At 34.6% G+C, this 27,541-nt stretch overlaps 1 protein-coding gene across 1 annotated transcript in view; it reads right to left on the reverse strand.

Moving 5' to 3' along the window:
• Positions 1–27,541, reverse strand: part of LOC145666972 (chymotrypsin-2-like) — a 405,304-nt gene that overhangs the window by 4,313 nt on the left and 373,450 nt on the right. The window contains exon 7 of the mRNA XM_081734623.1: positions 18,673–18,810. Within this exon, the coding sequence (XP_081590749.1) occupies positions 18,673–18,810 (138 nt within the window). The remainder of the gene's footprint in view (positions 1–18,672; positions 18,811–27,541) is intronic.

Below are 27,541 nucleotides of genomic sequence, written 5' to 3' on the forward strand. Positions count from 1 at the left end.
ACGGTGCAACCTAGGGAGGGGGAGGGAGGATATATATATATATATATATATATATATATATATATAGATATATATATATATATATATATATATATATATACAGTGGCGGATCCAAGGGGAGGGCTATAGGGGCTATAGCCCCCCCCCCCTTGACGCTCAGGTATACACTGGATAAAATGAGCTTCAATCCTGCTTTACACTGGATAAAACGGCAAAATATGGTTTAGCCCCTCCCTTGATCATATCCTAGATCCGCCCCTGTATATATATATATAATCAATTTATATAAGACTGAAAGTGACTACTTTTGTAACGTAATAACTCTTGAACTATCTGACCGATCTCAATCAAAACTCAAGAAACATGAGGTACGGATCTGAAAACATATTTGCAATTTCACTTTAACGGTAGATCCTAGGGAAAGGGGAGGGCAGGAGGAAGTATAAATAAAAACTAATAAAACCTAATAACTTTTGAACAACCCAACCAATCTCGATCAAATTTTCAACATATATGGGTTTAGTGGCATTGATTGGTTTAGGCTATTCAGTTTGACGATGCAACGTATGAGAGAGGGAGGTGGAGAGAAATTTCAAAAAATCAGAAATGACCGATATTAGTGCTTAATCCATACGTTTCGTGGTCGGTGAGAGAAACAGTGACACTTCTGATGCTGTTTTGAATCAAAGTTCAGCCCTGATAGTTGGGGAGGAGGAGAGTACAACGTAGGGGAGGGGGATAAACGTTTAAAAGTGATCGAAAATGACTAATATTAGTGTTGAATCCATAGTTTTAGGAGTAGCTGAGATTAAAAGTGACAATTCTGATGCCGTGTGTCGCAAGCAAGGATAAGGAGGGGGAGCTATATATAATAATGATCGAAAATGATCAATATTAGTGTCTAATCCATAGCTTTCGGGATCATTCAGATGAACAGTGACATTTACGATCCGGTTTAAACCTAAAATCAGCCACTCCCGATTTGGAGAGGGGGAAAGAGAGATTAAAGATCATCGAATATAACCGATATTAATGCTGAATCCACATTTCTTGAGGTCGCTGACATGAACGGTGACACTTCTGATGCCATGGCCCGCAACATGGGGGTGCGGGATTATTTATTTATATATATATAGTGAAAAATGACAGATACTACTGTTGAATCTATAGTTCTTGCGGTCGCCGAAATGAACAGTGACACTTCTGGTGCTCTTAAGTCCATTTTCAGCCCTGACACTTGGGAGATGAGGAGGGATGACATACATTAAAATGATTCAAAATGAGCAATATCAGTGTGCATTTAAATTATTCATTTCAACCCAGCGAAGCGGGTAATATATGCTAGCCTATATTATAACATTGAAAGTGACTATGCTTGTGACTCTTAATATCTTGAACCACCCGACAGATCTCGATCAAATTTCCAACGTAGATGTGGTTCTCGCCTGGGAGTGTTTTTAGCTATCTACTTTGGTGATAGAGTTCAGGGGAGGGGTAGGGGGTACATAAAAATTAAATAAAACTTAATAACTCTTGAACCACCCGACCGATAATGATCAAATTTTCGATGTACATGAGGTTCGAGCCTGGCATGCTTTCTTCATTTCACTTTTACAGTGGAATGAAGGGGAGGGTGAGGAGGGAGATATATGTCAAAAAAGTAAAAATAAAAGTGACTGTCTTTGTGACTTCGTCACACTTAAACTACCAGACCGATCTTAAGCAAATTTTTAACATAGAGGAGGATCAGATATGGGGTAGTTTTTATCATATCACTTTAACTGTAGAGCTTAGGGGAGGGGGAGGGGAATGGATAAATCTATTAAAATAAATTAAACTTAATAATTCTTGAGCTACCAGACCTATCTTGATCAAAATTTAATCATAGATAAGGTTTGGACATGGGATGTTTTTTGTTATTTCACTTTTACGGTGCAACCTAGCGGAGGGGGGAGGAGGAGATATATACGTAAAAAGAATAAAAACAAAAATACCGTCTTTGTGACTTCATCATGCTTAAACCACCCGGCCGATCTTTAAAAAATTTCAATATGGATGCATTTCGGAACTGGGATAGTTTTTACCAAGTCACTTTGACGGTAGACCTTAGGGAAGGAGGAGGAGAGGGGACAGATATATAAAAATATATAAAACCTAATAACTCTTCAACCACCCAACCGATCTCAATCAAATTTTCAACATAGATGAGGCTCGGGACATGGGTGTTTTTTATCGTTTCACTTTCACAAGCCAACGTAGAGAAGGGGGAGGGGTGAGATATATGCAAGAAAATAAAAACAAAAATGACTGTCTTTGTGAATTTATCACTCTTGAACTACCTGACCGATGTCAATCAAATTTTCAACATATATAAGTTTAGGGTAGGGATTACTTTAGGCTATTCACTTTGTCGATGGAAAGTAGGGAAGCGGAAGGGGGAGAGAAATTTTAAAAATGAAAAATTACCAATATTAGTGTTGAATCCATAGTTTTCGGGGTCGATGAGATAAACAGTGACACTTCTGATGCTATTGTAAGTTCGGGTCTGATGGGGAGCTGGAGGGTACAACGTAGGGGAGGGGTATGAACATTTAAAAATGATCGAAAATGACTAAATTAATGTCAAATCCATAGTTTTAGGAGTAGCTGAGGTTAACAGTGACGATTCTGATGTCGTGTGCCGCAGCACGGAGGTGGGGGAGGGCGACCTATATATAATAATGATCGAAAATGACCAATGTTAGTGTCTTATCCATAGTTTTCGGGATCATTCAGATGAACAGTGACGTTTCCGATCCAGTTTAAATATAAAATCAGCTCCGGCACTTGGAGGAGGGGGAGAAAGAGATATATAAAAATGATCGAAAATGCCCACTATCAGTGTCGAATTTATAGTTTTCTGGGTCCCTTAAGCACACCGATGTCCAATGTACTTCCATTTAACGTTCGGGTATGGATTTACAGGATGTCCAGTGGACGTGTGGTTTTGGTCCATACGACGCGTAGTGGATGTACACGGGACAGTACACGTGGCGCAGTTGCCATGCGTCCACTGGACGTCTAGAACGTACATATTAGGTCCATTTCTGGCACCAAAACGAAAGAATTATGGACGTACCTACGTACAATGGACGTTCAGAGAACGTGAGTTTTTAGTACATACGACGTCCACAGGATATACACAGGACTGTCACTTTGGGACAGTTGCCATGTATCCACTGAATGTCCACAACGTACATATTATGTCCATTTTCGAAGCTAAAAGCGATCAATTAAGGGCTTCAAATTGACATGTAGGATGTCCAGATGTGGATGTCACTGGAACCTAAACGTACAAATTTTGACTACCCGGACGGACCAATTATGGACTTCGACTGAATGTTCTAAAGGGCTGCCACAGAAGAACTGTTCACTGAAAGCCCGCTACGGAAGCCATATTATCTAGAACCAATATATTTCTAACACCACTTTCACCATAAAAAAATGACATCTAAATAAACCATGTTCCATCAATTTTTACCAAAAGTCTATAAATACACAAGTCAACATTTATATTATAAAGTTCTATTTGGAAACAAAAGACAATAAGACATTACTATGGTAATATTTTTTTAACTGACACACAATCATAGTCATACGTCTTGCAAATAAAATGAGAAAAATAAACACACTCCTGAACAAGACTGCACTTATTTAATATAAAAACACATTTACACGTGACGTTTCGATCTTCTAGGCAAGAAACAGTGCAATCTTCTTCAGCAGTGTGTTTATTTTTCTCATAGTTTTTTTTTAAAAAACACGTTTCGTACTTCGTTCCTTCCCAGCCAAAATTCTGGTTCTGTGTACCACAAAAATAATTGGGCTTTGATTTTTATCTGCTGAAAGGTAAAAGTATTCGAAGATTCGGTATTAATAGCAAATCTAGTTTAAATTTTACATGAATTAATCTTTTTTTCTAACGCAGGTTATATCATCTACAGTAGGAAGTCGAAAATCCGAACTAATTGAGATCACAGGTAGTTCGGATATTCAAATTGTTGGAGTTTCGAAAATGATCAAGAAAATGCCTTTTAGGCTTAAATATACTTTACGGAATGCCTTTTGTCGATACAGTGATTAAACAGTACATACAGTAACAACAATACCGTATGTATTTAATGATTGTGAAGAACCTGCTCGTACGCTAAATTACACTGTTCTTGTAACTCATACTTAAAACTTAACTTGTATGGACCTAAGGGAAACCAAAAATAAAAATATGTATGACAATTACATATGAATGAGCTTATGTAAAAACACTGACTTCACAGAAAGAAAATTGAACTAGTGTATTGTCACTAGCTTCTAGGGACCGCGTTCGGATTATCGACGTCCTACTGTATTTATTCATGCACCACTGATCCATCTCATTTACTAGGTCACTGGACTTCACATAGTGCAAATAAAATTTAAAATATCCTACATCTTGTAGTCATTAATCAAAATCTGAATAAGTATGAAATAGGATGTGGCCTCTGAAATTAATTACAGCTAGTTGAAAAACTACAATAATGCTTCCTTATTTCCCGAAAATAAGAACACAAAATGTAATTAACAAAGTTAAATTTCACAAACTGAAAACCCTATCTAAACACCTTCGTTTCCCCGTCACCCACTATACCTATTTCTAAGTTTGGTGTAAAAACCTCCCTCGCTTCATTCTAGTTCCATAATTCAATTCTAAAATATCACTTTTCTCTTTTCCTTTGTATGGACAACAGACAAAACAGCTACGCTTTACTTCTCGTATTTAAACAAATGACCGAAACTTTTTAACACTATCTCAAAAAAAAAATGCATATTCATAGAAGAAATATTAACTTCGATCAAAACATGACATCCCTTAAAGGTTGAGAACGTTTAAAATTATTGAAATTATATACATTGAAGTATAAGAAAGGCGTAAGGTAAAAACAAACGAGTAAGATAACAATATACTTTATTGGGTTACCTCTAATCACATCTTGAAGTTCTTAACAGTGCTTTTTCATATTAGAGTCTTTATAGATAGTCCGTTTCCTTTAACCTAACCGGCATAACCGTGTGACATTAAACTTAAAAGATTTCATTTCTTTGTAGATAGACTGGTTTTCTATTTCATTTCTTTTTTTAACATATTGAATAAGATTGTAATGATCTTTTTTTCGCATAAGATTAATAACAAATTTTTTATACCTGTTTGTATAACAATTATTGTTGAGATTATAGAGAGATTATAAACGCATAATACTATTACTAAAATTAATACTTTTTTTAAAAACAAGTTTGTTTTAACCTAGTAGAAGAAAATATATACTGAACCTATTTAGTTTGCATAGATATATAATGTTTAACTATTATATTACATTACACTTCATGAAGTTCTTTCTTCCTGTGCTCCACTTTTCTTTTTTTCTGAAATTAAGAAAATGGGAAAATTAATTCTAGGTATAATCAACATCACAACGATCAAAATTAAAATCTAATTATGAACTTGCTACGTAAGGTTCTTTATATTTAACTTTAAAGATTAAAAATTACGAGACTGGGACGGGGATCGAACCTGGGATATTCTGGCTTTAAACTATACAAACGAGACTCAAAGCTATACAAAGTTACAATTCCAAATTGAACTACAAATTACAAAATGTATTATTATTGAAATGTGTTTACTTAAGCATTATGACAGTAAACGCTTAAAATAGCAAATTTGAAAGAAAGCCGTTTCTTCTGTACAATACGAAGAATGTGTTTATATGAATAATTATGGAACGTTATCAAATTATGCTAGATGAGTGAAAAAATAAAGAAAAAATAAACAGTACAATGAAAAACAGTTGAGGAATGCGTGTCCTTAATTTTTTTTTCTTTTGACAACGTAGAATTAGATATTATAGTTGTTGGAAGAAAGGTGAAAAACTATGTATAAAACCAACAAGAGATTCGAAGTTTTCATTTAGGAACGTCAAGGATTTTAAAATCAAATTTAGGATGTTAGATCCTAATAACCAAATTAGTACCAAATTAAAATGTATTTCCTTTCCATACTTTATTCTGTTCAAGCAGAATACAATGAATCATATTATCGTATACACAAATTTCAAGTTTCACTGCCAAGTCGGGGTTATTATTATTATTATTATTATTATTATTATTATTATTATTATTATTATTATTATTACGCTCAGGACAAGCAACATATTTTCCATCGCATTGTAATAACGAAAGAATATGTATGTGTTAAAGGAGGGGGATTATTTTCTTGAATATCAGAAAAATATATACTGTAAGTACGAGTATATCCCCACCCAGGGCCGGCCTTGGGTAGTGAGGGGCCCGATTGGGAACATTTTGCGGGTGAGCTTTGAGGAAACTATTAGAAATACAGATTTGGTAGTACCTTTATTTTTCAACATAATCTCCTTGAACAGCAACACACTTGCTCCAACGGTGCTCTATTCTCAGTAGAAAAAAGTCCTTAGGTTGTGACTACAGAAACTCCTCCACGGCTCTCATGTCGTTATCGCTTGCAAAACGTCGTCCTGCTAGAGCCTTTTTTAGATTAGGGAACAAGTGGAAGTCTGAGGGGGGCAGGTCTGGAGAATAGGGTGGATGAGGAACGAGTTCAAAGCCGAATGCGTAAATAGTAGCCATGGCAACTGCTGGTGTGTGGCCGGGAGCATTGCCATGATGGTAGAGAACGCCTCTGGACATCATTTGTGGCCTTTTTTCTTGAATTTGCACTCGAAGTTTTTCCAAAAAGTCATATAGTATTGTCCTGTGCTGGTATGACTCCTTTGCTGGTAATCAATGCATATCATACCTTGGGAATTCCAAAAAACAGAGCTTGTATCGTAGAGCTTGTTGCCAGAGCACATTAAACATCTGTTTCCATTTTGTACGTTATATTCTTCGTCAACCTGACGTTCTGAGCAATCCATTAATACAACGTTAATATCATTTCACTACTTTGGAATTTTTGTGGAAATTTATAACTTAAAAATACACGTGCCTAATAAATTATAACAACTAACCTTCGTTCTCTTCCGTCTTGTCTCACCTTCGCTCGTCGCAGCCACTTATATATATATATATATATATATATATATATATATATATATATATATATATATATATATATTACTGCTTTTCAACCATTTGTGAAGAGAATATGCTTTTTAAGCTGGTAACTACCTAAGATGGCGATGTGAAATTGCCAAAATTACTTTAACAACACCCACCCACCGATGCACACACACACTCGTGTATATATATATATATATATAAGGTATTCCAAAAATCGCGGACACCTTCTACAGGAACTACTACTTATAGAAGTCAAAAGACAAAATAAATCATCTGGCGTTTTAACCTATGGAGCCTCCCTCCCTCGTCAGTAGAGTCGGAATTTGAATTTTTTTATCTTTGGCTTTTAGGCAACTTTGGATGAACAAGGGGCCACGAAAAGAAGTCAGAAAGAAACAGAAGAAGTCAGAAAACTATTCATAAGGTAACATTTTGCTTTCTTGTTATGCAGTACGCAGATACAGGCTTGCAGTAAAGTTGACCCATCAGGTCAAAATAGTTTAACTACTGACCTGCATCTGTCTTGAAAAACAAAGTAGCGGGTTGCAGCCACAGAGATTTGGGGGGGGGGAGTCATTAAAAATTCTCTTACAAATTCTAGTTGTGCATTTTGTATTGAGGTCTGGAGAGGCCACGAAAATTTTAGGGATTGCCAGGCACCCTTGCCCCCTCTAGTTGCGGCCCTGGCGAGATGTTACTTTGTGAATAGGTTTTATGCGACTTCTTTCCAATATCCCTCTTCCCAAGCTCTTCTCTGGTCCTTTGTTCAACGTTGCCTAAAAGCCAAAAATGAAATTCAAATTTGAACTCTTTGAGCGACCCTACTGACCACAGGAAGTCCCAGAGGAAAGATAATTTGTTGATAATAGTGAGAATATTTCACAGGCGTATACAGTATACTAAAATTTAAAGTAATACGAATGTAGCCTACCATACAATACAGTTCAATTACTCACCGTACAAGTTCACAATCCTCGCCGGGTACCTATCCCAATCTTTTCCTGCTTCCTGGCGTTCCAAAATTCATTTTCTTATTCTATCGGTGCTTTTAAATGGCGGCCATGCACACCTATCTTGCTCGATACAATTTACTGGAACAACTTCTATTTCTTCCGTTTGCAGTAAACAAAAGAATAGCGTACAATTTCTCCATTCTATATGTGAGAGTAAAGAAAGACAGAAAATCTTCCGTTAATTTGTTTCTTACACAAATTACAAATTTAGAAGGATTATTATTATTATTATTCCTTTATATTAAGTTCCAGTTAGGGCACACTACACTTTAGAAAGACAAGGAGAACTATAATCATTCTGAATTTTTCTCCACGCTCTCCAAAAAACTCACTCGCAAGTGTTTTTAAATTACTAAAATAAAATTCTATGGGTCGCCTTCAGGAAAGTTCAAAGGCACTCGTTGCTCAAAACATGTTGAAAACACCCTGCGGAAAAGCTTTTTTTTTCGAACAAGCATTCAATCAAGGTTGTTACATTAGTAATAGCGAAGGTAATCTCTTAATTGATAAAATCAGCAAACATTTTGCTGATCTGCAATTCAGTGGCGAATGTAGAGTAATAATTTGGAAGTTTTTTTTTTTTAAGAAATCCTGAAATTATTTTTGGGGAGGGAGGCTTGAAGTTTATGATATCACTAACACTTACTTCGTACTTCTTTTAAATTGCAGGATCTCAAGGAGGCTTCACTTAGAAAGCTCCCTTCGTAAATCCGCCACTGGCCTCCATTGTGATTTAGGTTGCGGGTAAAGATCGTACAATATATAAACAAATAAAACAATGCCCCACGAGTGAGCTCTTTGCCCGAACATGAATTTTAAGATGTTAAAATATAGGCACTATATAATTTGTAAACGTATCCGATTGGCGATTGCTGTCACATTTATATAAAGTGGCAACAATTAAAAACAAACTTTCATCTTTAAAATTAAAGCAATCGGGTAAGTTTATAAATTACGTAATTAGCGTGTTTTTACAAGTCAAGCTTACATAGGTTTAGAAAAACTCATCCATAGTGTAATGTATATATATATATATATATATATATATATATATATATATATATATATATATATATATATATATATATACAGGGGTATAAATGAATGGGAACGCGGGGAGACGCTGTCCCCCCACTTCTAGATAATATCTGTGCCGTCCCCTCACTTTCTAAAAGAAATACAATGGGCAAAGACAGGCAGAGGGGTCGGCGTGACGTCATGCGTCCCCCTATCTTCTCAGATCCACTTTTACCCCTATATATATATATATATATATATATATATATATATATATATATATATATATATATATATATATATATATATATATATATATATATATATATGATCTTTACCCTCAATGAAGTGTGAATACAACATGATCTGGGTTTCTTATGTGTTGCATTACCATTTGTACATCAAATAGAATCAATTTTGTAGCTAGTGCAACAGTAAGAAGTATCCTCGTGCACCGGAGATGAGAAGTAGCTGTTCTTAACAATTACCCCAAGTAGCAGGGGTGTAGAACACTCACCCGCTTCCATATTCAATTGTGTACACAAAGTACAGAAAGGAACCAACCTGACTACTACCTTATATGAAGGAGTAAGTGTTTGTTTTTACCCCCTTCCCCATCCGAGTTCAGTAATATGTAAATTACCTACAATTTCCACGCGCCCATCTACGATACCCCAGCCCATAATAATGCACCCGAAAGCAAGATTGAGAATAGCATAGAGTGAATGACATTCAAAACAAGAGTGAAAATATCCAAGTCCTGAAGTTTTTCTTCATGCATTAAGATTAGTTTATAAATGATAAAATCTTTATGACGTAAGAATGATAGTAACTTACCTTTGTTCATATACACTCTGACTTTCTAACGTAGGCCTATAAAAGGTGAAGAAAAAATTACAATACACACAAAACCTTCAAATATTTTGCAGTTCTTGTCAACGCTAGAGTGCACTCTATTCAAGCATCTGCGCATGTGCCGTCACTAACAATTGAATACAGTTTTCCGTACGTCCATTTTTTATCCAGATAATGTAGGTCCGTGTACATTTCATTCGTAGATTAAATATTGACATCCAATGGACCATCCACTGAAGTCCAGAAAATGGATATTCCTTTCTGAACTTAATATGGACATCCAATGCATGTTACGCTCAAGTCCAGGTACTAAAACTGGACGTTCTGAATCTAATATGTACGTCCCCTGGCTGTGATGTGTTGTGTGGGTTAGATGAACAGTGATACTTTCAACCCCGTTTAAATTCAAATTCAAACCCGCAATTTGTGGAGGGGAGGAAGAGATATTTAAAAATCATAGAAAGTGAAGGTTATTAGTGCTGAATCCATATTTTTGGGGTCGCTCAGATGAACGATGACACTTCCGATGCCATGTCCCGCAACATGGGGGAGGGGAACTAAATATATATGGTGAAAATTGACCGATATTAGTGTTGAATCTATAGTTCTTGCGGATGAGGAGGGATGACATACATTAAAATGATCGAAGAAAAGCAATATCAATGTGCATTTAAATTATTTATTTCAACCCAGCGAAGCGGGTAATATATGCTAGTTTATAATAACGGTGCAGGAATGTAGTTATTATATGCACTACGTATTTTCATTTGGGTGGTTAATTTGACCATTTCTTCCATTTTTTTCTTTCTTGGTGGAATTTTGTACAAGGTTTCATATTTAAGTTATGATAGTTACTACATAGTCTTTTATAAGAACAAGAAGAAGAATGGGAAAAGTAAAAGAAAATGAGGAAGAAGAAGAAGTCTAAGGAAAAGGCTTGACCATTGAGTAGTTATGTAATATAAGAGATTTTTAACTGCTCGTTCCGCTGAAACTGTGGAGACTGTGGCGCCACAAATCAAGGAAGTTGGGTAACACGAACTAGTAAAAGCAGGAACGAATCAAATCATTCAAAGCACGTGAGTCTGATAGAATTAGCCAATGATACACTTAGCTACTGCCAGTAACAGATGTAGCAGTTAGTTACAACTCTAGCCGTTAGTGTCACAGCATCACTCGTTGTATTGCGGAAAAAAAATTTTCCATTAGTTATATAGGAACTGGTTTATCAGGGTAATCAGTGGGTCTGGTGATTCTCTAATTGCAGGGAGATTTTTATTACATCAGATAACTGATGTCTAAGGACTGCGTCTAGTCTGATAGGTTATTGTTTCGTGGTCGAAAGAGTCCAGTAAAAGATGAGTGGTCTCACAAGCGATGAAAGTTTGCATGAACTTATTTTAGAGGAACTAGAATAGCATGGACGCGAATATGGGAATGACAAATTTAAAACCCTTGTACACAAAAGATGAAGAATTCACCTATTATAAGTTACGCAATGTATACTTATATGTTAAAGTTCGCAAAAATAACAATTTATTATGAAGAGCTGGTAACAAAGTTACATTTTTGAAAGTATAAGCGAGGTTTAATGTTTATGAAATGTATGTATTGTTATTGTTAATACAAAGAGCCCTTGTACCTAAATGTGAAATCTTTAAGAAAATATTGCGAGAAAATATTGTTTATGTCCGAGCAGTAGGTTTCAAACAAGAATTGCAAAACAATTGTCAAAGGAAGAATGAAAAGTCACGGGGTCAAATTGATCTCAAAATATAATAACGTAGAAATTTCAAAAATGAATCTAAAGGTTAAACATTGCTACTAAAGTATATTACAAAATTTTAACTACATAAAGGATTGTAGAGGTAGTGGTATCAAAATCACTAATTATATTGCTGTGATCTCTCCTAGGATTGCATGGCATACTCTGCATACCAATCGCACTGTTGAATACATGTTTATCATAGATAATCATCAGTTGATTTAAACTTTTACTACATCAATTCGACATTTTTTGCTCACAATTTTAGAATTGTGTATTATTATCCTCGATGTTATTAGGTTGTGTATCGGTTCACTGGTGTTCACCATATTCTTCAGAGTCAGTATTAAGGAAAACCACGGAATTGACATATGACTTATCGTATTGTGTGTTTACCTCTGCTCGCCTGAGCATTTGAGTCAATTACAGCTTGTACTGAAATTTGTTATTAGTGCATGTCGTCATATTGGACGTAACCTAAGATGGGATATTCGAGATAGAATTTATATTGTATCCAGTATAGTTCTTTTCAACGTTTCTCTTGGAATATTATTTCGTAATAATTGCTGTATGTATGGATTATTTACTAGTTTTAGTATTTAAATCGATGTCCATGCTGGATAATATAATCGGCAAAAACGGATCTTTTCATCTGGCATTTCTTTCCTATGTTACTATTTCATTTGCTTTGCTTAAAATTTTCCTGTCAGTTTTACGAGTTACCTACTACGCTATTTATAAGTTACTACAAATAATGAGCGTACAGTGTAAATTGTTTGAGGATTGCCTACGCAGTATTTGTCAGACATCTTCATAATGGGTTATGTATTTCAGGCTGTCTCTCTTGTGTTGCTTACCACTAAAATTTATGAAACAACTTTCTTTCTTTAATTTTCTTCCCCTCCCCCTTTCTGATTCTTCAACTTTTGATGTAACTTGCTTTTTACGTTAATATTCACGTATTAGTTTGCTTTAATATATGCTTCACTGTGTCCCCCGGTCTTTAATGTTTATTTACCATTATTAATTTCCTCAATACTGTCTTAAATATGATTTCGTAAGTCTTCTAGAGACCTTGTAATGATATGAGCTGCCATTAAGGTACAAATTTATGTCTGCTGATTTCCTGCATAGTCTATATGGGTTTACCATGTCCTAATTTCTAAACTAAAACGTTCAGAAAATTAAGATGACATGAAAATGTAATTATCAAATGTACTAGTCTGACATATGTTAGTAACCTTTCGTTATGTTGGATTGTGTTACCAGATCGTAAACTGTGTTAATGTGGATGTATATGTAACGTTATTTAGAATATTTTTTTTCTAACACAGATTTTACAGATGTACAGTGTAGAAATTTGGACAATATAAGGGCAGAAAGCCAAATCCTTGAAAGCATCGCGATCTCGTTTGAAATATACTTCATTTAAAATATATATGTATATATTGTTTCAACTACAGAACTACTGTGTTATAGTATGCATTATGATACATAGTTTACTAGTAGTTTAAGTATTTCGTTCATACAAATCAACCTGAAAATCGGTTTAACGCAAGAAAACCGTCCTAATTGTCTCAATGGATTTTTTGAGAATTTTGGTAAACTTTATAAATTGCTTTTATGATTAGTGAATTTCCTAATACCGATGAAAGATAAATTTATCGCATAGAGTTCTTACAGCAATTCAATCATCTATTCAACTAATGTAAATTCTTATCTTTATTGCAGTTGGAACACTTTGAAATATTTGCATTTGAGTGAAGCTCAGACGTCTAATTTTATAATTTTTACAGGGAAATAGGAGCTTTATCAAGTTGTTTATAAGTGTACGGTGAATATGCAACATATAATAACTGAGCTGTTATTTACTAGTATATACTCAATACAAAAATGTATCCACTATTAGTAAGATATTTCTGTTTCTCATATTTACGTCTCCATTTGATATTTTGTTTTCTGTATCGATGTGTTTGTCTGTACTATATCTGTAAAGATTACATAAATAGGTAGAGGTATCATATGATCATGAAGTGGATTTATTATCGCATTTAAGTGTATTTATTATCGTAGTGGACTAGGCAACAAACATTTTTCAAACAGATGTTTTTTTTCATATTTACCTGCATAAAACTTAGAATGGAAATCTATAGTTTTATGAGTAAATGAAAAATCATTTATATATCAGCAAATATGTTTTTATAAATATCTGCATAGATTATAAACGTAATTAAAACTGAAGCAAACATTTTTTAGATCCCAAGAAATCTCATGTGACACATGTGAGAATATTTTTTGATACAATTACCACAATTGGTGCAGCCCTGTTGACAATCACTCGAATGTTCCCACCGATAAAGGTTACGGACAAGGTTGGCTATCGTCTCTAGACAATTATATGTACACACAGTGACCGTGTAATGTGTAATTTGTCAAACATATTAGAGGATATTTATGATGCAATGGGTTTCAATATATGTTTCTTTCACGTGCATGGTTTCTTTTAATTTCCAAGAAGTATGTGGTTAAGAAGAAGTATGTGTTTCACGTCATTTTACTCTTAGAAAACTTAACAAAATAATTAGAAATAATAATCGAATACTCTCTACAGTTTGTGCATAGTTCGAAACTGAAAGGTATTTTGACACCATAATATGTTTAAATTTCTGGAAATTTAATTTTGATGTTTCTAAGTTCTAATTATAGTGATGTAAAATAGAGTTGAAAATATATAAAATACTATATGACACATAACATTTTAATTATTAATTCATGTCTCGTTGATATCTACACTTGCACTGATTTATCCTGATTATGAGGTTTATATTTTATACTACCAATTACTCGTAAATTCAATAATTGAAATTATAAAATAAATATTAATATTGTGTACTTAAATTAAGATTTAATTAAACAAGTGACTAAAATTATCACATATGTTATAAATTTAAGTAATGTATTCTCATGCAAGTCCCTCTTACTCTAAAGGAAATGAGTATTTTTTATCTTATACTTACTATTGCAATATGATACAATACGATTCGTATATTTATGTGTCACTTTTAACATTCATAATATATGGCATCAAGTCAAACTACTAAGGATCAAAATTGTTTACTAAATATTATCTTTCTATATATCTGAAGAACATTTTAGCATATAGGATTCTTGTTTGATACTATATAACATTTATTGACAAGCTGTTCGTGCATGAGCTGTAATGAACGAAATCGTGTTTTCAGATATAAGTCATTTATCTTATACTAGCATATATTACCAGCTTCGCTGGGTTGAAATAAATAATTTAAATGCACATTGATATTGCTTTTCTTCGATCATTTTAATGTATGTCACCCCTCCTCATCTGCAAGAACTATAGATTCAAGTAATATCGGTCAGTTTTCACCATATATATATATATATATATATATATATATATATATATATATATATATATATATATATATATATATATATATATATATAGTTCCCCCTCCCCATGTTGCGGGCCAAGGCATCGGAAGTGTCATCGTTCATCTGAGCGACCCCAAAAAATGTAGATTCAGCACTAATAACCTTTATTTTCTATGATTTTTAAATATCTCTTCCTCCCCTCTTCAAAATGCGGGTTTGAATTTGAATTTAAACGGGGTTGAAAGTATCACTGTTCATCTAAGGGACCCAGAAAACTATAAATTCAACACTGACAGTGGGTATTTTCGATAATTTTTATATATCTCTTTCTCCCCCTCCTCCAAGTGCTGGAGCTGGTTTTGTATTTAAACTCGATCGGAAATGTCACTGTTCATCTGAATGATCCCGAAAACTATGGATTAGACACTAATGTTGGTCATTTTCGATCATTATTATATATAGATCATCCTCCCCCACCTCCGTGCTGCATCACACGACATCAGAATCGTCACTGTTAATCTCAGCTATTCCTAAAACTATGGATTTGACATTAATTTAGTTATTTTCGATCATTTTTAAATGTGCGTACCCCTCCCCTATGTTGTACTCTCCAGCTCCCCAACTATCAGACCCGAACTTGGATTGAAATAGCATCAAAAGTGTTACTATTTATCTTATCGACCACGAAAACTATGGATTCAACACTAATATTGGTCATTTTTTATCATTTTTAAAATTTCTCTTCAACTCCCCGTCCCCTACATTGCATCGTCAAACTGAATAGCCTAAAGTAATCCCTGCTCCTAAACTCATGCATGTTGAAAATTTGATTGAGATCGGTTGGGTGGTTCAAGAGTTATTAGGTTTTATGTATTTGTATATATCTGTCCCCCTCTCCTCCTCCTTTCCTAAGGTCTACCATCAAAATGACTTGGTAAAAACCACCCCAGGTCGGAACTTCATCCATATTATTATTTTTTTAAAGATTGGCCGGGTGGTTTAAACGTGATGAAGTCACAAAGACGGTACTTTTGTTTTTATTCTTTTTACATAAATATATCTCCCCTCCTCTACCCCTAGGTTGCTTCGTAAAAGTGAAATACCGAAAACATCCCATGCCCGAACCTTATATATGATTAAATTTTTATCAAGATAGGTCTGGTAGCTCAAGAATTATTAAGTTTAATTTATTATTATAGATTTATCCACTCCCTCCTCTCCCCTAAGTTCTACAGTTAAAGTGATATGATAAAAACCACCCCAGGCCCGAACATGATCCCTATTGAATATCTGATTAAGATTGGTCAAGTGGTTAAAGTGTGATGAAGCCAAAAAGACAGTCACTTTTATTTTTATTCTTTTTACATACATCTTCCCCCTCTCCCACCCCTTGGTTTACCGTGAAAGTGAAATGATGAATACATCCCAGGCCCGAACCTTATCTATGTTGAAAGTTTGATCAAGATAGGTCTGGTGGCTCAAGAGTTAATAAGTTTCATTTATTTTTATAGATTTATCCCTTTCCTTCCCCCTCCCCTGAGTCCTACAGTTAAAGTAATATCAACAAAAACCACCTCACGTTCGAACCTCATCTACGTTGAAATTTTTTTAAAGATCAGTCGGGTGGATTAAGCGTGATGAAATCACAAAAATAGTCGCTTTTATTTTTACGTTTTGACATATATCTCCTCCTCCTCCTCCCCTTCATTGCACTGTAAAAGTGAAATGAAGAAAACATCCCAGGTCCGAATCTTATTTATGTTGAAAGTTTGATCAAGTTGGGTCGGGTGGTTCAAGAGTTATTAAGTTTTATTCATTTTGAATATTTAATATTTTGGAGGGGAGTGGTGATAAAATTGTCCACTTTCGTTCCTTTGAAGGTGAGATTTTGAAAACGAAAAACGAAAACATCCCTTTTTCATTGCAGATTCAGATACCACAAAGAAAACTAAATACGTTTTATAAAACACATATATCTTCCTTTGCGATAGGTGGTGGTATAATATGCAAACATTAGTTTCACGAAATTTCTTGGGAGCCCCTACTTTTCATTTCAAACAAATTTGCGATAAACAGTATTCATTTATTTAAAGCTTTTCACAACTCGCCACAGATGGAACACATTTAGTAAGAAGTAGTTGAGTTGCATATTATCAATAATAAGAATTTATTTTATTTCATCATGCTTCATTAAGAATGTGATATGACGGACCCTGTTTTCTGTATGTTATTTCATTGTAATTTTGTTGATTATCCACGTATCTCACCTTCCTCTTACATTAAGTGCTCGAACTGACAATCCCAAACTTCCATGTATTTGTTGATCAACTTTTCGAATAATTGGACTCAAATTAAGTGTACATGCAAAAATTAACTCCATGTCATCACGGGTTTCAGGTACCCTCTCTTAAACATTATCTTTTAGGGAAGCCCACTAAAAATATATGCTGACGTAATGTATTGCCAGATTATCTATAAAACATAATAATTTTGATTATCATATAATACATTTTTGTGTAGTGACAGTATGTCATATGGAAATTCAAAATATAACCAGGTACAGAAACGAAGCTATTCAAAACTTGTACGAAAACAACAAATTAAAACAGTTCGAAACAAATGAAACAATTCAACAAGAATGGCAGAAACATTAAATTAAATATGATGTCAGTTGCTGACAAAATGTGTAATAAAATATATCTGAAATCTATTATAAATTAAATGAATGAAGCGATTGATGAACAAACTTTATGACTAATTATATTAAGATAATTCTTAATTAAATAAGTAAGTATCAAATAAAACATAGGCTAGAGTCTAATATGCCATGCGAACAAATTTTTTCAGAGATAAGTTTCTTATCCAATTTAATTACTTTTCATCCCGAACATTCTTGGAACAGATGCTAATTTTTAAGATACTTATCAGTCCCAAATTAGGACCCTCACCGTATTTATATTCAAGAGTGATTTCATAGATAACTTTGAAGCGATGGATTCTACAAGAAAAGTTCAAAGAAATGTTTTGTGTGTGATTTTATAAACTACAATTCTCGTCACAGTTACTTTCTTCGAAACATTAATAATTTTCTAGAAAATTACAATAAATTCAAATTTCTTCCCTTTCCCTCCCTGAAAACTAAAACCCGCGGTTAAAATTGAGTTCTTACCAAAATATGTTAAAGAGTTCAAAGTGAATGCCTCAAATATCAAGCCTGGTCTGGTATTTTAGAAGTCAAAGTTTAATTTTACCGCGATGAAACATCTAGATGCCGTGGTTTGTTTTTAAATTTCTCTATAATAAAACTTTTTTTAACTGCAATAACTCCCTGCAGTTCAACAGCAAGGGTTATTACACTTGGTAGTATTTGCGAATATAAATATAAAATGAAAGCAATAATCGACCTTGGTGAATATCGTTTCTTCCTTTCCACTCCATGATGGTTCACTTAACCTATTCGTAACATGTATCATTAAAAGTATACAATTAGGTGTTACATACTACACAAGCATCCTTTCCTTCTTTTCCAGCACAAAATTCGCCTTCAAAGACATCACCAGAGAACGAGTTGTTACATGTGTTTAAGTTAATGACTGGAACTTCTACTTTTAAAAGGATATTAGATACAGGGCCATTTGTCTGCAGGATAAAAAAAAATTAAAATTAATTGTTTGAAGCGATTAATAATATTTCATTCTTTTTTCAATTCTGTGCCTCCATGCATGCAACCCATAACCAGCATAAAACAAGTTCAAAGAAAACCAAGTCTAAATAAAGTAGTGAATATCTCTTGTACAACTTTCTTTATTGATTTCATATACTCGTACTGTAAGCATCAATGTGTGTATATGCTGCATTAAATATTAAGTGATTACTGAAATATCATTGTATAGGAAATCACTATGATAAAAACCAGTAATGTTCACATTTTGAAACCAAAATCTTCTGTGCATAAAACTCACAACCCACACAAAAGAATTTCATAGAAAATCAAGCATAAAAATGTCATGTAAAAATATATTTATGTTATCATTTTCAAAAAAAAAAAGAAAAGAAAAAAAAGAAAGAAAGAAAGAAAGAAAAAGAAACACAATAAAAAATGTTTCACAGGACGAGAGTCAACTTTATTGCAGAACAGTCACCAGTCTTCGAATTTGATGTTAAAATGGAATTGTCAGAATCTACTTCTGTTATGTGGACTCGTATTATCGTGTTACAAAGTTTGATGGAACTCCTTGCAATACTACGAAAATCAGCATAAAAATTGCGGTACTCTTCTGGAATAAAAGCAGTTAGTTTTAATAAATCTGCTAATTTCGAAGTTTGAATGGGTCTCCTATAGTGCTCTCTACGGGTCGGGTCGGGTCGGGTTGAAGACCGACCCGTGATCTGATCCGATTGACCTGACCCGACAACCCGACCCGAGCTGACCCGATTCACCCGACCCGAATAACCCGACCCGAGCTGACCCGATTGACCCGACCCGAATAACCCGACCCGTTTGAGAGCACTAGTCTCCTACCGTTATACAAGCGAGGCAACTCTTTGTATATCGCACTACCTATGTTTACAAAAATACCGTACGTATTACCAGGGCGCACCCACGTGGGTAATCCATAATCTCCGGAACGCCCCAAAACTTAGTTATGCGTCGTATATTTCTACACTTTCGCAATAAAATTATACTTTATAACAGAAAAATGATTGTTGTAGCCTGCAGAGCTTGATCTTACACTTCATTTGTACTCTTTCCTTATAAAACCAATCTAGATCTATTCCTTTTTCTGAGAATATAAGTGGCAGTCCTTAGTAGTATTTACTGTCTTTTTGGGTGTAGAATGACACCGGTTCAATACTACACACACATAATGTCTTGTAGTATTGGGCTTCCGTAAACTTTGGACCCTTTATAAGAAAAAAAATTGGGGCACCCCTGTCTACTCCTATGTATATTTGATACTTGTTCATATACGGTACAATTGTATCGCTACTTGTATAAAACTTAAATAAATGTAAATGACGTTTTGTGGATTATGGGTTTAATGCTTGGATATTTCTTCATTAAAGTTTTTCAGAATATGTTGACATCTCTATTTTTCTTATATTACTGCATATATAATATTAACGATTTGAGGGATGATTTGATAAAATTCTAGCAATGCAGGGGTACCATTAGTTCCATTTTCATACTTTTCCGGTTTAAGGGTGCCACAGAATTGAATGATGTTCAACTTACTAAAATAACATATATTTAGTAAATGTTAACATTATTAACTATTTTCTATTCTAATGTTAAGCATTAATTGTACATAACGATTTGTTATTAACCAACATTCCACGGCGGGCAGTCATTCTTACGTTCGGAACACCAATATGTTTCTGTTATATTTGTAAGTTGGTTAATAAGCTCTAAAGCAAAGAAAATATTACTTGTTCAGTCTTCTTCGCTGGTTTAAAGGTCACTATAGGTACACCAGTACGTCATCTAATACAGCGACTGTTGTTTCTTCGAATTCTAGTAGGAAAGTGTATCATGTTCTAAAAATCTGTACTGGGATCACGTCATACAGCTTTAACTGTAAAAGTGGCCATTCTTCTTGGTCTAAAGAGTATGCAGCCTTTAATAGTATAGTGACATCAGGGATCTCATGGTTGTCAAGATTTCTGTTGCCTATGCTAAGCGTAAACTGCAGGTGAACATTCTCACCTAGTTTATTCTTTCGTTTCGTCTATAGTTGCAACGTTACGGTACCCTATGGCAAACAACACACATTTCGCTTCCAAGCTGACAGAGCTGTCAACTTCAAATTAAATTATGACAGGATATTCGTTGTTCTCAACGGTCATCTTCTTTTAGATAAAACCAAAATCGTCTTTGATTTTGAAGCATCCTTTCTTTTAAGTCAATTCTCATATGGTGGAGTATGAATTGATATATTGGTAGTGGATAGGAATTAGCTCACCTCAATGGTGTGTTAATCTTTTTCATGAGTCACCTTGAAACAATTTATTTTGTGACCACCCATCGGCATTTTCGTTTCCACAAGCTCATTCCCTGCTATTGCAGACAATTATTATATCTCATTATATGATTTATACATTTGAAAATGATATTTGTGTACGTCTACTTCCGATATACACTTCTATTGATTTGCTTCCTTTCATCCTCAGCATATTAAAATAATTTTCCTCAGGTTAGTTGATTGGAGATAAGATGCCTGTCCAGCAGGGAAATACATGAGACATTAACTTATAACTTAGAATGCGAAACGGAATGAGTTCCCAAAGGAAACAAAACTAGGCTCTCCCGTGAAAAAAGTGCGCATGTTAACCACATAGTTACTGGGAGCTTAATGTAATAGTTTATATCGTTGCAAGTGGGTATCATATCAGCTTTAATCGCTGTGTCGATCACCATCTGTTCATAGTGTACTTATCATGCGGAGGCTTTAGAGTAATCGATCTTATTAAGCTCTATAACCCACTACAATTGATTTTGGTAAATCTAAATGCATAATATAAACTGAAGCGTGCAATCCGAAATGGCGATTGTGACCATCAGATAACTAAATCCCTATTAGAAATGAATACGAGTAATGGTATCGAGAGTCCTATTCGTGTATTTACCTTGTTCAGCGAATGGTGAACAAAAATCAGGTGTGGAATTTTAAGTAACGTTCTATTATGACAGCTGCAAGTGAAGGTCTTCAGGGATTGTGTTTCTGGTAGTGGAAGCTCTCAGTGCGCCACTTAGTCCACCAAACAAACAGCATGATCTTGTATAGGTGCAGAGGTTTTCTTGAGGTTTGAAACGCAGGATCAAATGTCGATAACTAATGTCTGATACGATTGGGAGTGTCACAAGTATCATACCTTTCGTTACTTGTTAGCATTTGTTCCAACATGAATGTGTTGTTAAGCCAAGACAGCAAAGACAACCACTTGTAATTCGTGGTTCCTTTTTGGCTGCCGACAATGTGTGCGTTATTCGCTTGATCAATATCAAATTATAAATCTTTATTGTGCAAACAAGTAAGGTCAGAATGTTTCTTTGGAAACGTGAAAATATACGGCAAGTTGACCGCAGATTTTATTATTGTGTTCACCTACGGATGACTTCAGAGTATCGTCATGCAACGCGTATGTTCGCCTACTACGGTGCTCATTTCAAAGGCTCAGATCTTCCTGACTGAACTTCTGGAACTCATAATGCGATCTGTTACATGCCATGACTAGAAATTATATCGATGAAGCTCCTTTGAGATGATCGTTTATGTTAAATTCATTATCAGTGGGACCAAGAACTAAACGAAGAGCTTACGTAATACGAAGGATACCGCTTCATGCTAAAGCTGGTGGTAGTAAGGGTTGAACCTCAAAAATATGACTTGTAAAGTGTAATCGACGAGTTGTATCAAGTTTTGTCGTATGATGTGGCTATTGGGAACGTATATATATATATATATATATATATATATATATATATATATATATATATATATATATATATATATATTTCATTCCAAAAGTTAAGAATTGTGATATAAAAATATATATTTGTGTTACCAGTTGTAATACTTGTAATAAGAAGACTGTTCTGGTGTATAATGCAGATTTCTGTAAATACGCTTGAAAGTTAAATAGAAGTCGATGTTTTATATGTTATTAATCCTTAAGAACTCAGTTATCCAGCTTTTCTTAAAAAAATTGTATTTTTATTCGTTTGAATGTTCATATAAAGCTATATTTTAAAAAAAAACTTTCTCATTTAACCTGGAAGGAAAACTTTGTCTGTATGCTCTGATTGATATTCTGTTATAAGTTATTAATTCTTGTCCAAGAAATTTTCAGTGATATAAATTTTGAGATATTGCATTTGATTTAAAGAACGATTTTCTCTGTTTCTCTGACCTTCAGCTAGCTAATTCAACAAGAACTGGAACGTGGAGTGATTTCTCGACAGAGATCACCTTACCCTATGCGACTGTCATTGCTTACTTTGGCAAGTTTCCATGAGCACAACGTAACAGTTCCTTTATATTACTTTCTCTCTCAACGCTTAACGTGTTCGACGATATGATGACGTTTGCTGGCGACGCCCCCTTAAAAACATACACATCAAACAACGGTAAAGAAGCTGCTTCGATTCCACCATTTATCTTCGACAATCACCGGTTTTGGAGTGTTGTGTGTGTGCAACATGACTTTACCAACAAATTCAACAGTCAAAGCAACTATTTTCCCTTTCCAGATAGTAAGTCACTTCATTTTCTGAAATAGGACATGTTTCTGAACTTGTTTGTTTATTGTGTATAATATGTTCGTTTGACGAAAGACACAGGTTTTAATATATTCTTTAAAAAATTAAAATACACAGTAGTCAACGATGATTTTCGCTGAATTCGACAGTAGACTCGATCATCTTAAACACTTATTTTTCCTCCTCTTCTAACGCCGAAGTCAAGTGAGATTAAATTTGGTATTTATTGGTATCTGAAGTTTGACTATTCATCTCAAGGACACAGAAAGCTATGTCTCCTACATTAATATAGATCATTTCCGATTAGTTTTGCATATCACATCCTTCCCGCATCCTCCTGTTCTAATAGACTTAACGTGAATTTAAACGGCATCGTAAGTGTCACTATTCATATCGGCGACTTAGACAATTAAGGATTAAACACTAACATTGATCCTTATTGATTACTTTCAATCGCACTCACTTGTCACAATCCCTTCGGGAGGTAGAGGGTATTACCCACACAGGGAGATACATTTGAACTTGAACGTCATCAGATCTGTCACGAAATTAACTTAGCAAATTGCAAAAACTATTATTTGACACAAATATCAGTCTTTCACGATTATTTTACATGTCACCCTTTCCCTTCATGTGTGCTGATGGAGGCTGTACTTGGACTTAAACGGCATCTGGGATGTCAAAATTCCCACAGCCACCTCGAAAATCATAGATAAGACAATAATGTCGATCGTTATCAGTAATTATCATAATCCACCCTTCTCACTCCTTCCTAGGTATGCAAGACTGTTTTCCAGACTGTTTGGTTAAAATTACTCCAAGCTTCCAAAGTTATGCTGGAACATCTGCATACATACACATACATAAAATTTTACATATATAAAGATGTAAGATGGAGATGATCCTGCCATTATTGTCAGATCACTTGCTGCAACTGATAAGCTTGCATGCCCCACGGTCCTCTACTAATCTCTTCTTCTTCACGCATGACTTTTGTGTTTTAATACCGTCCATTTATCTTTGTCGTCCTTATGACACAGTTCCTTGTTAGATAATATTAATATAAATCTCTTCTTGTCTTTCAATAATATCTAAAATTATCCTTTCTTCCTGCAACTTCTAACACCCTCTCATTCATTAACCGCTCGCCCTAGGTAATTCTCTCCATTATTCTTCAACCCCACATTTCAAAAGTTTACAGTTATTATTCATGACTTGCAAAATATTTATGCTTCTGCCTCATAGAGTACAACACTCCACACGGCTTATTTTATGAGTATTTTTCTCTACTCTCTATATAAGGTCCCACAAATTGGATTTTCTTCGTCTTAAAGACTTCTTTCGTCAGTCTTATCGTTGCTTTTATTCCACTTTACAGTTCATGTTATCAGTAGCAACACTACAAACGTATCAGTCATTTGTTCTATTTTCTTCCCTTCTACTTCTATATTTGACACGTATCTCTTCGTTCAATCACCATTACTTTTCTCTTTCTAATATTTATTTTCATACCATATTCTTCATAGCCTTCCTCAAGTTTTCTAGATTCTTATTGATTTTCTTTCCAGAGTCCATATCATTTGTAAACCGTATACATACTTCCACTTACCAAAATGCTGTCCTTATTGTATAGGTTATATTTTACTATCTCTTCTAAATAGGCATTTTACAATGTCAGCATCCCACTCCAACACCCATTCCGAGCGCACGTTCCTCCGCTTGGGGCCGCGGTGTCTCAGTGGTAGAGCGTTCACCTCTGGTGCTAGGGGTCCCGGGTTCGATCCCAGCCCCCGCCAAGTGAACTTTGTGGTGGACAAACACCGTGCGCGTGGGTTTTCTCGGGGTTCTACCGTTTCCTCCCACCTTCTTCATTCCACCATTTCATTCATTACTCATCATCACCGTCTCCTTTAGCCTAACCGGCATAACCGTGGGACGTAAAACTCAAAGATTTAATTTCATGTTTTTTCCTTCGCTTGTGATTGCCTCCCCATTTCTAACACCTATTTGTTGGTTTATAAATAAGTTTCTTATGAGTCTTTCCGCTCCAATTCAACTTTCTTTAAAACGCCCAACAATTCTCAATTCACAATATCTAATGCCTTTCCTAGATCAATGGAGATAATTGCTAATCCGATTATTTTGAAAGTAATCCTACAAATTACCTAATTTCTCTCTCTCTTTTCTTTCTTTCCAACTTGCTTTGCTCCTTTATATCTCTTTCTGTATGTATGACTACTTTCCCAAGTGAAATATCTAGATAGAAATTTCATACTAAAGTTAAGGAATTGTAGTCTTAACGAACTCAAACTGTAGCAAGGGGTGCGGTGGCTCAGTGGCAGAGCGTTCACCTCCGGTGTTTGCGGTCCCTGGTTCGATCCCAGCTCGCGGTGGACTGTGGTGGACAAACACAGTGTTCGTGAGTTTTCTCGGAGTTCTCCCGTTTCCTCCCACTTTCTCCATTCTACCATTTCATTCATTTCTCACCATCACCGTCTCCTTTAGCCTAACCGGCATAAGTGCGGGACGTAAAACTGAAAGATTCTCAAACGGTAGCGACTGCATTATTTAGTCAATTTGGGATCCACGTTCTTTCCGTTAGGGATACATAAAGAATCATCCTCTACATATCATTAGGTATGCGGGTGATTCTAGACATAGTATATAGCAATCATGCACTTTTGATAGTACTTTAGAGAATTTGTTGTACGACGCGAGTAACAAAATTACGAGCTCTTTTACAATAATTTCCAAAGTTTATAAATTTCGACTTATGTATTTATATCAGTTTCTACTACAATTACCGTCCACTTCCTCATCATTGCAATTTTTCTCTCACTAACAAAACAATGTGTATTTGATAATTAAAAGTGTCAAGGGTACTCTTAGACTGAAAATGTCTTTCTCACAAATAATCATTCACTTTTGAAAACTGTCAAACTCAGTCGACCCGTTTTGCCCGTTGAGGATAGAATAAATGAAGTTCTATTTCAATGTTTTTGTTCAGTAATAAGCATTTTTCTTATATAGGAGATTGCCATCTCTTCATCCAGTAGTTGAGGAACCTAACGTAGTAAAGCAACCTTGATAGCTACAAGTATTCTGTCAAAATTTCTTAAATGACGGAATTAGATAATTTTATAAGATTACAGATATCCTCATCTGTTAGACATCTTCCGTCCATCACCAAAGTGTGAATAGGAGCAATGACTTTCGAGAAGATTGCTGAAATTAACCTTTCGGATCCTCAATTTTTCCCTGCTGAAATCACGTACCCACTTTCGCACAGAAGTGTCTGCAAATATATTGTCCGAAAACAAATTCTTCAACTACCAATAAATATCGATATCTTTTTCACATGTAGACAAAACCTTCATTATATGCCTATATTGTGGAATCTTTTTTTAGGTCAGTATTAAAAAAATTACTTTGACATGTAAATATATTAAAAACGAATATAATTAGGAGTTTGAAATTTTTCATGGTTATGCCTTAAGGTTGAAAGTAAATTCAGAATTAATTACGTTTAACTATCCTTATTAGTTTTTGGTTTGTGGGAAAATTTCCCGTATCTTCGTATCCATTTAGTATCGAAAAAAAATAATATTCCTTGAATGTTTCTCTCCGCCATTTGCAGGATATGTTTTATTGGCACCTCATAGAAACATTACATCGTGGATGTGTGTTCTTCAAATCTTATTGGTGTGTTAGCTACACTAAAAACCTTCCTCTGGTCTGTTGAAAAATAAGTGTGACTCACAACGGAAGGTTCCACAAGTTGTCTCTCAAATCTCATTGCCGCATAACATTTTGATAGAGCATCATGAGAAATAAAAATGAGTTAAATGTAAGGTGCTATGAATAAGAAGGATAGGATTTACGGGGCTTCAATATTTGAATATCCAAAAAATTATACCATGGAATTATGGACATTTTAAAGTAAATATGTTGAAATGCGTTAAAGCAATCAAAACGTGTTCAATAATTAAAACAAAATGCCGTATGGTAAATCACAAACAGGTTGCAATAGATGAAGCAGTGTTGTCAATTCAACAGAAAAGTATTTTGATTAAAATAGTACAACATACAAATATGCAAAGATTTAAAATG

The sequence above is a fragment of the Thermobia domestica genome, chromosome 1 (assembly GCF_964235325.1).
Source record: "Thermobia domestica chromosome 1, izTheDome1.hap1.1, whole genome shotgun sequence".
NCBI classification, from domain to species: Eukaryota; Metazoa; Arthropoda; class Insecta; order Zygentoma; family Lepismatidae; genus Thermobia; species Thermobia domestica.